At 39.9% G+C, this 15,199-nt stretch overlaps 2 protein-coding genes across 2 annotated transcripts; one reads left to right on the top strand and one right to left on the bottom strand.

Annotated features, from left to right (window-relative positions):
* Positions 1–552: 552 nt before the first annotated feature.
* plekhg6 (pleckstrin homology domain containing, family G (with RhoGef domain) member 6) lies at positions 553–11,819 on the top strand. The gene is made up of 15 exons (XM_041044155.1): positions 553–659; positions 2,681–2,897; positions 3,548–3,682; positions 3,969–4,106; positions 4,332–4,427; positions 4,555–4,605; positions 4,906–5,055; positions 5,479–5,589; positions 6,591–6,740; positions 6,839–6,973; positions 7,603–7,722; positions 7,830–7,962; positions 8,045–8,160; positions 8,763–10,279; positions 11,207–11,819. The coding sequence occupies exons 1-15, from the start codon at positions 640–642 to the stop codon at positions 11,385–11,387; spliced, it is 3,270 nt and encodes a 1,089-aa protein (XP_040900089.1). The 5' UTR covers positions 553–639; the 3' UTR covers positions 11,388–11,819.
* Positions 11,809–14,985, bottom strand: LOC121185802 (lymphocyte activation gene 3 protein-like). Its single transcript, XM_041044244.1, has 8 exons — positions 14,805–14,985; positions 14,571–14,691; positions 14,195–14,415; positions 13,615–13,875; positions 13,190–13,492; positions 12,820–13,077; positions 12,595–12,716; positions 11,809–12,195 (listed from the first exon to the last, which is right to left on the bottom strand). Exons 1-8 carry the CDS (start codon positions 14,851–14,853, stop codon positions 12,100–12,102), a joined length of 1,431 nt encoding a protein of 476 aa, XP_040900178.1. The 5' UTR covers positions 14,854–14,985; the 3' UTR covers positions 11,809–12,099.
* Positions 14,986–15,199: the final 214 nt, after the last annotated feature.

Raw genomic sequence — 15,199 nt, 5'->3', positions numbered from 1 at the left:
GATGTAATCGTGTATTTAACTTAAGGCACCCTGCCAGTCTGCATTCCAACATGCAGCTTTTAACATTTAATCATCATTTGTAATGACATCAAATCACCCGTGGAATCAGCTGTCAAGTCTTTGTCTTTCCATCTTCTTTCCTGTAGCTACATTCTTTTGGCTCGTCCTCTTCCCCATAACTTACTTCATCTTACCTGCATGCTCTACTCTGCTTACCATTTTTACTGTGCAATCAAACACCACGGTTCTCACGGTCAATTTCATATCAATGGCTCTCTTTCTGTTATGTAATGCAAAAACAACCACTGCTTACACGCATGAAAACACGTAAGACCCCTCTTCACCCCTCTCAAAACGATTTCCTCCTGTTTGCTCAGGGTGATCAATAAGCCTGATTGACATGAAACAACAATAGATCACCCTCAAAGAAATCAGTCACCGCCTCCGCTAAGCACTTTTAACTGCGACACATTAACCAGCCCTGAGCACTGATTTGTTGGCTGCAGAATCCAGTTGTTCTTGTCGGGCCAGTTGCAGAGGGCAGGGGTGCAGGTGAAAGGAAGAGAGGGAGGGACCCGTCTAGGTAAAGAGAGAGGAGGAGAAAGCTAACAGAAACCAAAGATGACTGTGTGAAACGAAATGGATTCAACCAAGCCCAGGTAAGGTCTATTATTTTATCTATTGCGAATTATATCTGGTAGTTAAAGAATATACAGGAGTACAGCGCTCATGAGGAACATTTTATCTTGTGTCTTCACCACAGCAAGTCATGTTAAAGCTTCTGTGTGGATCTGTGGGCTGTTCTGTGGCATTTGATTTGTTCATTTGCTGAATCTATAAAACTGCCAGGAGCCCTGTTTTTGTCGTCAACCTGTAATTGGGCCAAAGAGTTACAAATCAACTACAGTTGTATTTGAGACATCTCGGTGTGTTACTGTGGGAGACAGACAGTGATTGTAAACAGGTATGACACCATGATGAAAGCACTTGCGTCAATCCTTTGAAGTCTGACAAAATAGAATGACCAGATTAGTGCAGCGTTCCTGACAGCAGTGTGTTTGCTCCTCTGAGTGTGTTTGCTTTTAGCATGGCTTCTAAAACTGTATAAATATGATTAGGAATACCACAGCTGTAATCCCACGGCACATTTGGGTAGCTTTCGTCCTGCTGCTTTTGAGCAACATCACTAACCCAGCAACGTAAAAATGGCATTTCTCAAATGGCCATAGCGGTAACTTATGAAATACTTCACAATACTTCATTGAGACACAGAAGCTTCCTGAAAACAGAGACACATTCCTCGCTGTAACCTAAATCTGGAGGTTGTGATGTCAGCTTTGTGGGAAAATATCAAATGAGTCCTGGAGTGACACCATGGCCTGCACAGTTGTGTAAGTGGAGTTGCAGCCATGTGAAACTATAAGTTTCCTGTTAAATCAGCGTCACTGTCTGTAAGATATACATTAGTTATGACTTCTGCTTCTTTTACAGCCTGGTCACCTGACCCATTCCTGCTATTTACTGTGTCTATGTGATAGTCTATAGAGAGTCAGTGAGACAAATACTTATGGCTTAATTTACTGTTACTTGCTTTCTTCACCCCTAAACTTTCACTAGCTTTTTTTTTTTTTTTTTAATTATTTTACTTCTTTGTGTTCTTTGTGTTTTGTAAATTCTATGTGTTTGTTAGCACCCTGCTTGACAGTTAAAGCTTTTATTCTGAGGCTCTTTGCAACTTTGGGATCAGTGCAGTGTATTAGGTTCTGATCATTTCATTAAGTTTGCTCATATTAAACAAATCCTGGTGGTACACAGTGTGCATCTGTGGAAAACTGTAACGTGATGTTCTGTGAATCCTCATTTGGACACACGTCTTTTCATTGTGAGGAACTGATTACCCACAAAACTCAAACTGAGCCATAACTGAGATCATCCTAAAGGAAATCTGAATCTGGAATCCATGAATCTGGTCTGATGCCTATGGCTTGGTTTTATTGCAGTTTTATTGTACGATTGTTTGTGTTTTGTGCATTTTAAAATCCATCTAGTGAGAAATATTGCAAACTAACTTAGTACATAAATCATGTGTAATGTGGGACTGATTTATGCAACACCTTGTTCCTGTAAAAATAAATATTAATTAACACTAAATGTAGATAAAACAAGATATAGTTTATAGTTGGACTGTTAACCAGTGGACATATGCACCCTCTGACATGCAGACATGACTTTATTTTGAAGGGTCAGAAGCCAAGAAGATAGTATCTGAAACAACTTGATGACAGTCATCTATATTTGTTTGTTTATCTATGATATGTAAATTCAAACTCAAATTCAAAAACACTTTATTTGACCCCAGGGTGCAATTTAAAGGCACACAGAGTAGTTACTGTTATCAAGAAACCAAACAGCCATGCAACAAGGCATTGGTCCAACAAAGCAAGGAAAGCTATAAGTAGTATCCGTAATAAAATAAGTAATAATATAATGTGTAAACAGTGGTTTGAAGCAGCATCATTAGAGTTTTAGCCTGAAAAGGACTAAATGACAACTAAATGATAGCAAAGCAAACAACGTCTCTCTATTCTACCTTCCCGTCTCTATGCCTCTCTTGTAAAACCTTTTCTTCTAACTGGTCACCTTATTTTGGCAATGAGTAACCTTGTGTGCTTATCTTCAGCCTTTCCTCAAAAGCACCGCATGTAAACAATGGTGGAGGAAATGAGTCACCAATGGAAGAAGGATCAGTGCCATGGCGAGACAGTGTGGACGGGGAGAGGCGGAGAGACAGTGAAAGCAAAGAGACGGATGTTGTTGATGGTACAACAGCAGCTGCAGACATAAATCATCACCACAAGGGGTCAGCAGACAAACAGAAGTTCAACACGGGCTATCAGGCAAGCGATGTGATAGTGCATTTCCAGTAGTGGACTTTAACTGGGTTAATTCAAGTACAGTTTGAGGTACTTTCCTTTAGTAATTCCATTTTTTTTACTATACTAGATTTCAGATGGAAATATTGTATGTTTTACTCTACTACATTCATGTGGCGCGTTGCTACAATATTGAACATACTTTGCGGCTTATTTTTCCGTTCAAGACATCTGATAAGCTTCTAAAACATGATGCATTGTTCAGTGAAAAATAAATTCCCCTCTTATCAGGTCATTTAAGTCTTTATAGTTTTATTTTCTCATGAAACTCCGTTACTGACAGAAATGTCTTTATAAGATTGAGGGTTTTGCACATTAAACAGCTCAGCACTTTATAAATTAGTTAAAATCAGTTTTACCTTGATCTGGAAAAACAAAAATTCTGCTTACACACTGGTGCATCAGTGACAAAAGTCCTATAAAATCCCAGTATGAAGCGAACCATTTTATTAAAAAAAAATACTTTCATTTTTGTTACTTTAAGTATAATTTGCTGAAAATACCACTTTAATTTAAGTCAAAGTACTGTACAGAGCTATTCTGTTAGTGTGTTACTGATTGTCTAACATGCTTGAAAAGCACTGCTTGAAATGTACAAATGTTTGACTTTCCAGAGGCGGACCAAGCAGAAGGTGGTGACTGACTTTACAACGGTGAGTAAAGGAACATCTGCAGGGGCCAAACCCAGAGCAGCACTGAGACAGGTCCTGTTCAACCAGGGAGTGTCTGACAAGAACCCAACGTCTGAGGTATTATGATATATCCTGCTCATCACACTATATGCTGACAAGCTCAGAAACAGATACAGACTTGTTATAACCATGTCCACCCACTCAAACAACTGAAATTAAACACAGCAATAATTGTTCTGCTCCTCTGACATACTTTAAGATGTAACGACCAACCACAAGTACTCACAACAACTGCTGATGATCACTTCTAAGAAATTACTGATTCATTATTACATCAGATTTTCCTCTCTTTTTTCTGCTCACTTTTTCTTCTACATTTTACTGTCTATTTCCAATATTTCAGGAGCGAGGTCAGCTGGATGTGTTAAAGCAGGAGCTGGAGGCCTATGCCGTACCAGACAGTCTAAAGTGGAGATGGATGGAGGAAAGTCAAGGAACAACACTCGAGAAGAGCTGGACAGAAATTGTGCACTGTCATACAGTACGGGCCCTTCCTTTCTGACGAACAAATTCCTAAACCAACATCAAACAATGAATTTATTCTACTAGCAATTAATGCCTTTGCAGCAAAAGCCTGATAAAGCTAGTTCTCATTTTTTTTGGGCTTTGTTCTTTTCATGAAATTTGTTGATAGTGAGGAAAATATAGACTATCACCACATCACATTTACATTTAAATTCTTCCTTTCTGTCATTTTCATGATCAGACCATGTCTAAGGTGCAGAGACACCAGCAGGAGGCACTGTGGGAGTTTGTCTACACTGAACTCATGTACATCAACAAGCTAATTATCATCAAAGACGTAAGATACCACTTTCTATGTGCTGCTGTAGTCTTTCATTTAAATGCCAGATTTCATTTTATGTATGTCAGAGCTGACAAGGGATTTTCCACAGGATGTTTAACAAAGCTGTGTTTACTTCTCGCAGTTGGTTATTGCAGCTCTTGTCAACCTACAACAGCGTGGATTTCTCCTAGAGGTCAGTCTGCAGAGCATGCAGCCTCATCTACACTGGAAACGCACAGCAAACTTAATCTGCAGGCCTGTTTTCCATTCTGTTCTGTATACCATGTTCTGTTCTGTATACCATGCACTGAGATACATGGACTGACAAGATGAGAACATCCGCTCAAACTGGTACAAAATACAACAGACAAGTACAAATGGAAAATTCAGCACAACACATTTCCACTGAGACAATGGAAAATAACACATAGCAGGGGAGTTGAACTTTAAGACTATGATTTTTAATTTTTGTTTTGACTCCCTCCTGTGACAGGTGTCCCCTGAGCTGCTTTTCTCCAACCTCCCATCCATCCTCAGTGCACACCAGCTGTTCTGGCAAGAAGTGATTTATCCCATGTTACAAGAAGTCCGGAGGACAGGCAAGCCATTTGACCCCATGAGGTTAGAGGCTGGTTGCCTGCAGGTAAGAGCTCACTGTCTGCAAGATGCATTACAAGCACATTCATGAGTGTGCTATTGCCCGTCAGCAAAAAAAACTAAAAACAACTCAGTATGCACACCCCCTAACCCTAAATGTTTCTTTAAAAAAAAAGCCCTGAGCACTTGCGCTGTAGCTCTCTGAACATGCATTAAGCTGTTAATTTTTCTGTTACAGTTCTATTGTTTTTTTTTTTGTTTTTTTTTACTTAATACACATAAAATATAATGCACTATATTATATGAAAAACACACTCAGACATGTTTGAAGACATACAAAAAATATTCAGTTAGCCATCGTTTGACAATTAAGCTGATTTTTATGTGTGAAATTTCAAGTGCAGGCCTTTTACTTTTAATGGCGATCTCTTCACTTTGTCATTAATCATCCTTTTCTCTTTGTCCTCAGTTCCATGAGCGTTTCTCTGCCTATCAGTATTACTGCTGGGAGGAAGAAAACAATCTTGAGTTCACACGCAGGCAGATGGAGAGCAACCCACATTTCCTCACTTTCATTCAGGTACAATAAAGCAGCATCCTTATGCACAGCGTTCACAAGAATACACTGAAATACTTGTGCACACTAACCCAGTTATTGCCTGAATGGAATTTAATGTAATGAGTAAATGTTCTGTTATTGATGGCGGCTCTATGTTTTCATAACCTTGTGGGCGATCTGTCATAGCCACTTCCTGATGGGCAACCACTTGTCACACCAACGTCTGCTCCAAATGATTCAGCCTCAGTGGTTTGAAGGATTTCTAGTTTACTAAAAAGAGTGCAGGACATTTATGGGAAAAGTGAGTGCAAGACAAGCAGCACTGTCCTGCAACTCTTCACATGCTAAGCCTGGAAAACCAAACACAGGAATGGCCTTTTACTGCCTAAAATACTGAGCATTTTTGATATGCACACAGCACCCTACAACATTAACAATACTATCTTGTGGTACATGAGCCATATACCACTGCTGTGTACAGCAAGTGTCTATTCAGTGTGTTTTTTCATTTATGTAATGTTCTCTCACTTGTCAACCTGAGTGGGAGGTGATATGTTCTTGTTTAACAGTTTTAACAGACACATTATACCCGGAAATGGCACTTGGTGGGTGTTGAGGGGTCTGGTCAAACAAAAACAAAAACATCCCACTTTGCCCTTGCAATAGTTCTTGTTTTAGTATATGTGTTTTTTATTTGTCAGGGCTTTGAGAAGTAAAAAAAACGTGTCTTCTGCCACCCCTCCACTAGACTGGAGGTGAACAGAAGAAAAGGTTTTTAAAATTTAATTTTCCACTGCTTTGTGTCGCAATTGTAAAATTCTTTTTTTAAACCTTGATAACTAAAACCAGAATCATCTACATGACTAGATCTATTTAGGCTGCTGTAGGATAATGTTATTTCAGATATTTTCAGTTCTATTTTATTAAAAATTTCAAGGCACTGTGAAATAAAAATGCATTAACTTTTCATCTGAAAAGCAATGAGTTGAGGCTATGTTCCTGTGTTTTTGTGTGCTGTCCAGTGGGTGGAGACTCATCCTCAGTGTGAGCGGATGCGGCTTGGGGACATGCAGGCCAAACCCCATCAGAGGATCACAAAGTATCCGCTGCTGCTTAAAGCTGTGCTCAAAACCACCCAGGACCCTCATGTGCAGCACATACTCAGAGGCGTGGTGAGGATCTGGCTCTACTAAATCATCAAACCTGTTTGTCCCCTACAGAGCAGCAAAACTTCCACTGACGCACACTAAACCATCCTTCCTCTTTCCAGTTGTCCAGTGTAAACAGTTTCTTGAATAGTATCAATGACTATTTGAAGCTAAAAGATGAGGAACTTGCTCTCACCATCTCTGCTCAGAGGGTGGAGGGATATGAAGTGGAGGGAATAAATGAAGAAATTGACAAGGTAAAATATTTTGTTCTTCAGAACGCCTTTTGTAGACACTTTTGATAAACTAAGCTGAGATTTTGTGCACATTCTGTATAATGTAAAAATGTAATGTAATAGAATGTGCCTCAATCATGGAATTACTCACACTAACTGGGTACTGGAGTTTTTTGCTGCGAAAAACTCTGCAATGAAACTACACAATAAAATACACAGCCCACAAGGCTGGGCAGAGTGATTCATAGTACAAGCTCAACTAGCTCTATATTTACCGTGTATGTATGTATGTATATATGCAAATAAATAGAAAATTGGGGAGTTGATTGGTCAGATTCATGTGTCATAAATCAGAGCAATGCCGTGTACAAAAAGTATGTTATTATATTAACATGATATAAAACAGCAAGTTAAACTCATCTTTTAAACAGGTGAAATCCTATTTCTCTGTTGCGCATTGCCTTTGGTATATTATTCTAATCATGTCAGTGTTTGTGAACAATTCTTTGTATTGTATGAAATCTTGGAGGGAAGACAAGGTGAGAATTCAGATGTAAGGCAACAATGAAAATACTGAATATATATTTCTGCCAAAATATACTGTTATCTGCTCTAATATGATGATAACTCATTATGAATCTCCTTGACAGTATCTTCGCGAGATCTGTCAGTTTGACCTAACACTGCCCATCAGAGGAGTGGGCCCTGATGTCGTACGTAAGCTGCTGTTGGAGGAGAACTTGAAGATTCGGGACAGGAAAGACAGCAAGGTGAGCAGAGCCTGTGCACTCAGTTACAGTACATTTTAATCTCTTCAGAACATCCTTTTCATTGCTTTTCTTTCACTTTCTTGTGTTTCCTTGTGCATGGTATGCAGCTGGAGATGGTGGCTCTACTTTTCTCAGATGTGCTTTTAATGACCAAAGTCCAGAAGAAAGGAGAGAGGCTGAAAGTGGTTCGACCTCCTCTGGCCTTAGACAAAACTTCTTGCATAGCACTGAAAGATGGCTGTGAGTAACATTTTCTTTTAGACACTGAGCCAAGACATTTAATATATAAAAGATCCCATTATCATTCCTCTTCATCCCCCAGGTTCATTTGTTCTCGTGGAGGTAGGCGAACTTCAGAGTGCTATGAATGTCTACATATTTTCAGCCAGCACCTCAGAGAGCTGCTCCACGTGGGTCTCCACCATCCACCAGGCAAAGGTTTGAAACTTATATTTCTCGCCAAAACTTAGGATAGTAGTCTCATTTAGCTTTTAGCTACACTACCAGTGTGGCTTTACAGATGGCAGTGTTGGTCTGTTGGTTGGCTTGCCAGTCAGTACACCGCTTTGGAATGAAATGATTGAATGCCATGGAATATTATAGAGACATTCATTGTACCCAGAGGATAAATCCTGCTGACTTTGGCAATCCTCCCCGGCTCATCCTTTAAAACCAGGTTAAACATATAGATATATACATATTCATGTCCCATACAGGATTAATTGTTTGGACTCGTGTAATTGTCTGACCTTTCCTTACCTGTGCTTTGTGTTTAGCGCTAATTAGGTAATTAGCAAGCTAACACACTAAGCTAAATAGGTGAACATTTGACCTATTTAACATCAGCATTAACTTTGTGAGCATGTTGTCACACTGATGTTAACATTTAGCTCACAGGTCCACTTAGTCTAAGTAGAGCCTCACAGAGCTGGCAACATGGCTGTAGACTCATAGTCTTGTTAATGAAACAGTATCATAAATAACACATTAATTGTTGAATGCTTTATTTTTTATCTCTTTTTTTTTTTTTATCTTGTCAGGAAACACTGATGGACTTGAGAAAGGCAGAGAGCAACAGACAACTGGAAAATTGGAAAATCCAGCTGGAGACTAAACCTATTAAAGAAGCCAAAACAGATATGGAGACAGAAGAACAAACTCTCCCACAATCAAGAGGGGAACATTTTGTAGATGAACTTATTATCCCCCAAACAATAAATGGGACTTTGGCATATAAAGAAGCAGAGGGACAGTATCAACCTGCAGATGATGTGGCCTCTAACAACACTGAATTACCTTTTTGGCAGTCTCAACCCAGCAACAGTCATCGTAAATCAGTGCGTAAGAGCTTTGCTGGTCAGCAACAAGCAGTCAAAGGATATGAATGGATAGAAATGGGAGTGAGAGGAGATCAAGACACCGACCACACAGAGGAAGAAGAGAAAGTAGTTGAGTCTCAGATGATGAGGGACCGGACGGTGACCTTTAACCACAGGGCACACTCTGCCCCTAATCTGGACATTTTCATTTCTACTGCTTCTGCAGATCCATCAAGATACAATCCAACTGGGCCACACATGCTTTTGCTAGGTGGATTACCAGACGTTGACTACCCAACAGATGAAGATAGCACTTTACAACTCCCTTATGAACCAACCATATCCAGGGAGGGGCCTGAGTTGCAAACGCTACCAGGAGAAAGAGGAACATCAACAAGGAGAGACTCCCGAACTGTGAACCAGGACATCGAGAGAAATACCAGCAACAGTCAGTCTGGAGACATGGAGACATCCTTAGAGGCTTGGGGGTTCTCAAAAAATTTGAGGTCACCCGGGTTACGGAGGAGGAGGCCAGTTAGCATCCATCAGGGCCCCTCAGTTCAGACATCCAAACAGTTCTCCCAGGGCTCAGGAGAGACTTGGACTGCTTCAAATAACTCTTCCTCCAACTCTAACTCAGACTACAGCCTAAACAGCAAGAGAAATTCTGTTCCTTCTGGCCAAAGCTCAGATTCACATCGGGTGCTCAAGCTGGGCTCCCTGAAGCCGAACCAAGGCATGTTTTGGCACATACAAGATAGAGTCTCTCCAGATCCCCAGACACTGTCTGAGCCTGAATTGCCTGATGTGAACCTCAGTAATAAAATGCCCAAAATGAAAACCCAAAGGAGTGCTTCCACTCCTAATATTATCTTTAATGGAGGGCAGGAACTTCGTCCGCACTCCAGTAGCCTGTACACTTTACCCCAAGAACAAGATACACCTTTTCCCAACGGACAACCCTCACCTCTGGAGGGCCTTTTGGAAAGAGCCAAAGAGAGAGTAAGGGAGCGAGATGGATTAAAGAGAGAGCGAAACATGAAAATGACTAATCTCCGGTCAAGATATCCAACACCTTCCCCCTCCTTTTCCACCACACCTTCACCACCGCCCAGTGATGGAGATAGAGACACAGAGTGGGAGGAGGAGGTGAGGCTGGTGAGACACAGAGCACTCACAGTGGGTAAAGGATGGAAAGAGCAGCTTGTAGACGGAGATGAAGACGATAACATTAACAGGTTAGTATGTCGAAAAGTACTTTCATACATAATTAATTGTGTGATTAATTCACCTGTTGCTTATGAAATGTATGGATTGGTTGCATGGAGCATTAGATAGGTTTAAATTACAATTCATGACCCTCAAAAGAAGAATTGTTATAGCTAATGTATGGATGGATTGAAGTGGTTAGGGTTAGATAGCTAGAGATAGATAGAGATACTTTATTAATCCCAGTGGGGAAATTCGTTTGTAGCAGCAGTCACAAGGAGACAATAAATACACTCTATAAAGGAAAAATAAATTTGGAAAAGAAATACAATATATACAGGAGGGGGTCTTATATACACATACATACACACATAGCAGCAGACATACACACATAGCAGCAGATAAGGGTTAGGGTTGAAGTATGACTTCAGCAGTACATCCTTGGATTATCAAGGTTAAAGATTTCACAGCTCATAAAGTTCTGAAAGCCACAATTTTGCATGTAGATAAATATGCAACATTTTATTTTCACATGGCTTGAGTAATTAGGAAATTCATTTTTAAGCTGTCAAATCTCGACTATTGAAATGAGTTTTCAGTGAGGATTAGACTGTGAGAACGGAAACTAAGGTAATTTGTGGTTCTAACCATAACAGGCTATATGCACCCTCTAGTTTTAATTAACACACTGAACTAATTTTCCACCTCACAAAAGATTTGCTAAAACATTTTTTGAAGTACTTTGTTTATGGTTATATGTATAAAGCATATAATTTATCAGGGTATTTTTTGAGTAGCCTTTGTTAATTTAAGGTTCTAATGATTTTGTATTCTTGAACACCATGCATGACGTATTCATCACTGTAGTGTGCATGCCAGCATTCCTTGCTGCTATTTTATACTTTTTAGCAAGATGGAAACGCCTCTTGAGTTTTGACCTCTCTCCCTTTCTTCAGTGTTGTTTCTACAGAAGGTGTAAATGTGGACTGGGCGGGCTGGTGTGTTGATGATGATGAAGTCCTGGATCATTTAAACCCTGGAAATGAAGGGCTTCTGGAGGGCATCAGGCGATCTTTGTCCTTTTGGGATTTTCATGGGTTTTCAGAGCAAGAGGACGGGGAGTGCAGTCAGGTGTAGCTCTGAAGCTGCACTATACACTGAAGTGAGCCAAAACTAGACCTCTAGTTGACAATCCGAGATCACAGATGGACGTCTACGAATGTGTATTTCAGAGGGACAGACTGACAAGGACAGGCCTTTTATGAAAATCAGAAAAAACAGACATTACTGGATGTGACATATCAGCAGACTTCTAGTTTGCCGTTAACACAGCTCATCACTCTAAATTCATGATCACTGAAAGATTCTATCATTAATGTAGAATAATGTAATATATTTTTTAAAATAATGCATATATAAATTGTCAGTGTTGTATTTCATATAATGATTTTTTTTTTAAATAAATGACTGCATATTTAATTTATATCAGTAACAACTTTCCTCTCACTGGGGAGCTTCAGAATGTAAATACCGTAATAAATAAAGCCAGATTTATTTCTGTTAAAGCCACTTTATTTGTAAAACATTTTTTTCCAATATGTACTATACATGCAAACAAATCTTCTCACAGAACAATTAAAACATTTACAGCTGAAACAACAGGGCAATATACAACATTTGAGTTATATTTATATTAAAACAATGACAACAATACTGCTACAACGTCTGCTCTGAAAGTCTGAAAACCTGTGCAAACCAAAGTCTCCCAACATATTGCAGGCATAAAGAAGACACATTTCACTTTAGCACCGAATTGTTTCCCCCACAATGCCTCTGCTTTAATGTGTCTTCATGTTTTCACTCGGCTCCTTTCTCTCTCCTCCCGCTCATTGGAGATAGTATGAACAATTGTCTCCAGCGCGGGGTACTGAAAGATCCTTTTCCTCTGTGGAGTGGAAAAGAAGAGATGCAGAGTTATTAAAATAAGGAACACGAAGTACAGTTCAAGATCTAATGTACGAATGCCCACGTATATTCATGGGCTTTAAATTGTTTCAGTTCAGCTGAGTCTTGTATATAATTTTTTACTCCTTTCTGTATTAAATGAAAAAATCTGTCAGTGAGATAAGTTGATTTTATTTTCACCAAATTTCATGCAAAGCATTTTCTGGAATTAAGTGACTTATCTCAAAACAAAGACAATAATCTCCTTCATTTCAGGATTTTGCATCTTTCATGGAAAAATAATAAATTTAGAAACTTGAATTATCCCACAAAATAAAACCCACTCAATTGTACAGTGAAATTGAATATAGGGTTAAATGAACAAACAACAAATCTTTACCCTTTGGTGGTTCTTGTACATCTGAGCCAGAATAAGCAGCAGAACAAGGAGGAGAAAGCTGAGTCCAACCACGGTGGCAGTGTTATGTGAGACATCTGTCACTTTTTGTCCACTAACACCACCTGTGAAGAAAAACAGATAAAAATCAGATAAAGTCATAATATGACAATCCACTATCTTATTATTATACAGCATAAATAACAAAATCAAGAGGAGAAAACTTACTCATCAGTTGAACATGGTATGTTACGTTTCCCAAAATTCCTTCTTTGCCGGAGAACCGACATACCCATTCGCCCCGGTTTGCCTCGGACTCCTGGCTTATGTTCAGAATCTTCCCCTTCTGAACGGACTCAACTGACTGGGTGCCATTAAGGTCATAGGTCACATGAACCCACTCATAATTGGTGACCTCGCTCGTGTCAGACAGTTGGCAGGTCAGTGCCATGGAGCCTTTTTTCTTTGACGTGATGCTGCTTTCAACTGAGAGAAAAACAAGACAATAAAATGTATTATAATATGTATCATAGTTGGAAAAAAATAAATGATTCAGTGGGTTTTTATTCAAGCTTAAACTGAATCCATGTATACTTACTTTTGGCAACAACGAGCTGGATGGTTCTAGTCAGAATCTGTCCTTGTATGGTCCCAGAGCATGTGTATCTGCCCTCGTCCTTAAACCCAACCTCTTTCAAACTGGCAGACTTATCCCAGGGGAGCTGTGAGGAAGAGGAATATGAGAGAGGAGGGTGGCCGGGAGCAGGTTTAAAAAGAGACCCAGCTTTCTTCCAGACAGGTAAATTGGGGGTTAAACCAGGGGAGAAGACACAGGGGAGTGTGACTCCAGAGCCCACAGCAGCATACACCTTGGTGTTGTCATTGGGTGGTTGGATGATTCCTTAAGTGGAAATAAAGAAAACAGACAACTTTTAAGACCACCTGCCTTGAAAATTTTTCACACAACAGCTCAATTTCTTATGATATTTGAGTCCTCTAGGTACTTTTTCTTCAGAAACTCACCTTTCACAGACAGAGTTGCTGAAACGTGCTCCTCTTTGCCTTTGAAGCCCACTACACAGGTCCACTTTCCCTTCAGGCTCACAGTTGCCTTTTCCCTCACAATGCTTTTAGAGGTGTCTCTGTATGAGGTGATTCGAGTCTGAGGCACAAATGGCCTGTTGTTCAACAGCCACTGCACAGAAGCCCCGTTAGGCCAAGGAGTCACGTTACAAGTGACTGAAACGTCCTTCCCCCATATGGGAACAGGTGGATCGATGGACACTGCAAAGGACATGGGCAAAAATTAGATTAATGACATGAATATACAGCTCTGAAAATCACATACAGTCTTGTGAAGACATGAGAGCCCTCAGTTCATGAGAATGTTTATGTAAACTATAAAATGTATATTCTGCAATGAATGTTTTTTAAGTCTCTCAGCATATACTCAACAATTCAAGCTAAGAAAGTTGTTCACTATCTGGTGGAATGACTGTGAGTTCAAGGAGCTCAATCTGTGTTTTTCAATATCCAAGAGTTGCTGCAGTGAATGTACAGACATACAAAACAGCCATTTCAAAGCTGTGCATAAGTTTATTACCTGTCATGATTCTGAGATAGACCACATTTTCAACTTCCCGGCCTCCAGCTTCCACACTGCAGGAGTAAACTCCTCCGTCCTCCTCATTCACGTTGTTGATTTGCAGGCCGTAGTCGCCTTTTTCAAACAGGGAGTGGGGGCATTTTACGCGTGGGGTCCCATTCACTGTCCAGCTAGAGCCCCAGTACTGCAGACCGCTCCTTTGCTTTCTCCAAACAGTGCTACGGTAACAGAAGTCACAATAGTCCGTCATCGGCATATAGATTTACAAGTATATGCTTTGAAAAGAAGAATTTGAGGGTGTTTAGAGATGGACAGGAAACAAGTAAAACAACTTATATAAGTGAAGAGTAACAAGAAAAACATTGTGTCTTACCCTTTGTTTGCTTTGCTCCACTTGACGGCAGGGGGGACAAGTGATGTGGGGTCATATTTACAAGGTAGTATAGCCTCAGAGCCTGCTTCAGCAAACACCTCTGTCACCTCACATCGAGCTCCTGGGGAAAAACATACAAAATTTATTTCAGAAGGTTTGAAATAAGAAATATAAAAAGTATCTATCCAATGTCCGTTTAATCAAAAATGTAAAAAAATATATATATAAAATGACCTGTCATTAGAAAGGTAATCATCCCAAAGATGCAACACTCCAACAACATTATTTTGCTTCTGAAATTAATCCACAAATTTCTCTGTAATCTCCTCTTGCTTGAATGGGATTTTTTCCCCACTTCATTCAGTTTGTCTTCCTCTTGGCTTGACGGGTTCAGTGATCTGTTTTTCGAAGTTGGGCTGATCAAGTTTATATATAAGCTAAGGGAGGCGGAGAGTTTGGTAGTTCCTCTGCTGATCATGTAACTTCAGCTACAAGCCAGGCTTTGATGCGGTCTGACTGTCAGCCTGGAAACTTCAAGACAGATGCAAACAGGGAGACCCACTTCCTCCCACGGATTCTCTTTACTTCACTCTGTTTCCTACTTCACCTCAAATACACTGTGTAGTAAT

Source organism: Toxotes jaculatrix, chromosome 8 (genome assembly GCF_017976425.1).
Source record: "Toxotes jaculatrix isolate fToxJac2 chromosome 8, fToxJac2.pri, whole genome shotgun sequence".
Lineage (NCBI taxonomy): Eukaryota > Metazoa > Chordata > Actinopteri > Toxotidae > Toxotes > Toxotes jaculatrix.
This window is presented reverse-complemented; position numbering and strand designations above follow the sequence as displayed.

What these genes read in the sequence shown, in the direction of transcription:
- plekhg6 (XM_041044155.1), top strand. Translation starts at nt 640, where the DNA reads ATGGATTCAACCAAGCCCAG. An exon ending in TAAATGAAGAAATTGACAAG is followed by an intron (nt 6,974 to 7,602) that starts GTAAAATATTTT and finishes TCTCCTTGACAG; the next exon opens with TATCTTCGCGAGATCTGTCA. An exon ending in CATAGCACTGAAAGATGGCT is followed by an intron (nt 7,963 to 8,044) that starts GTGAGTAACATT and finishes TTCATCCCCCAG; the next exon opens with GTTCATTTGTTCTCGTGGAG.
- LOC121185802 (XM_041044244.1), bottom strand. Translation starts at nt 14,853, where the DNA reads ATGTTGTTGGAGTGTTGCATCTTTGGGATGATTACCTTTCTAATGACA. An exon ending in GATTACCTTTCTAATGACAG is followed by an intron (nt 14,692 to 14,804) that starts GTCATTTTATAT and finishes GTTTTTCCCCAG; the next exon opens with GAGCTCGATGTGAGGTGACA. An exon ending in AGCAACTCTGTCTGTGAAAG is followed by an intron (nt 13,493 to 13,614) that starts GTGAGTTTCTGA and finishes TTTCCACTTAAG; the next exon opens with GAATCATCCAACCACCCAAT.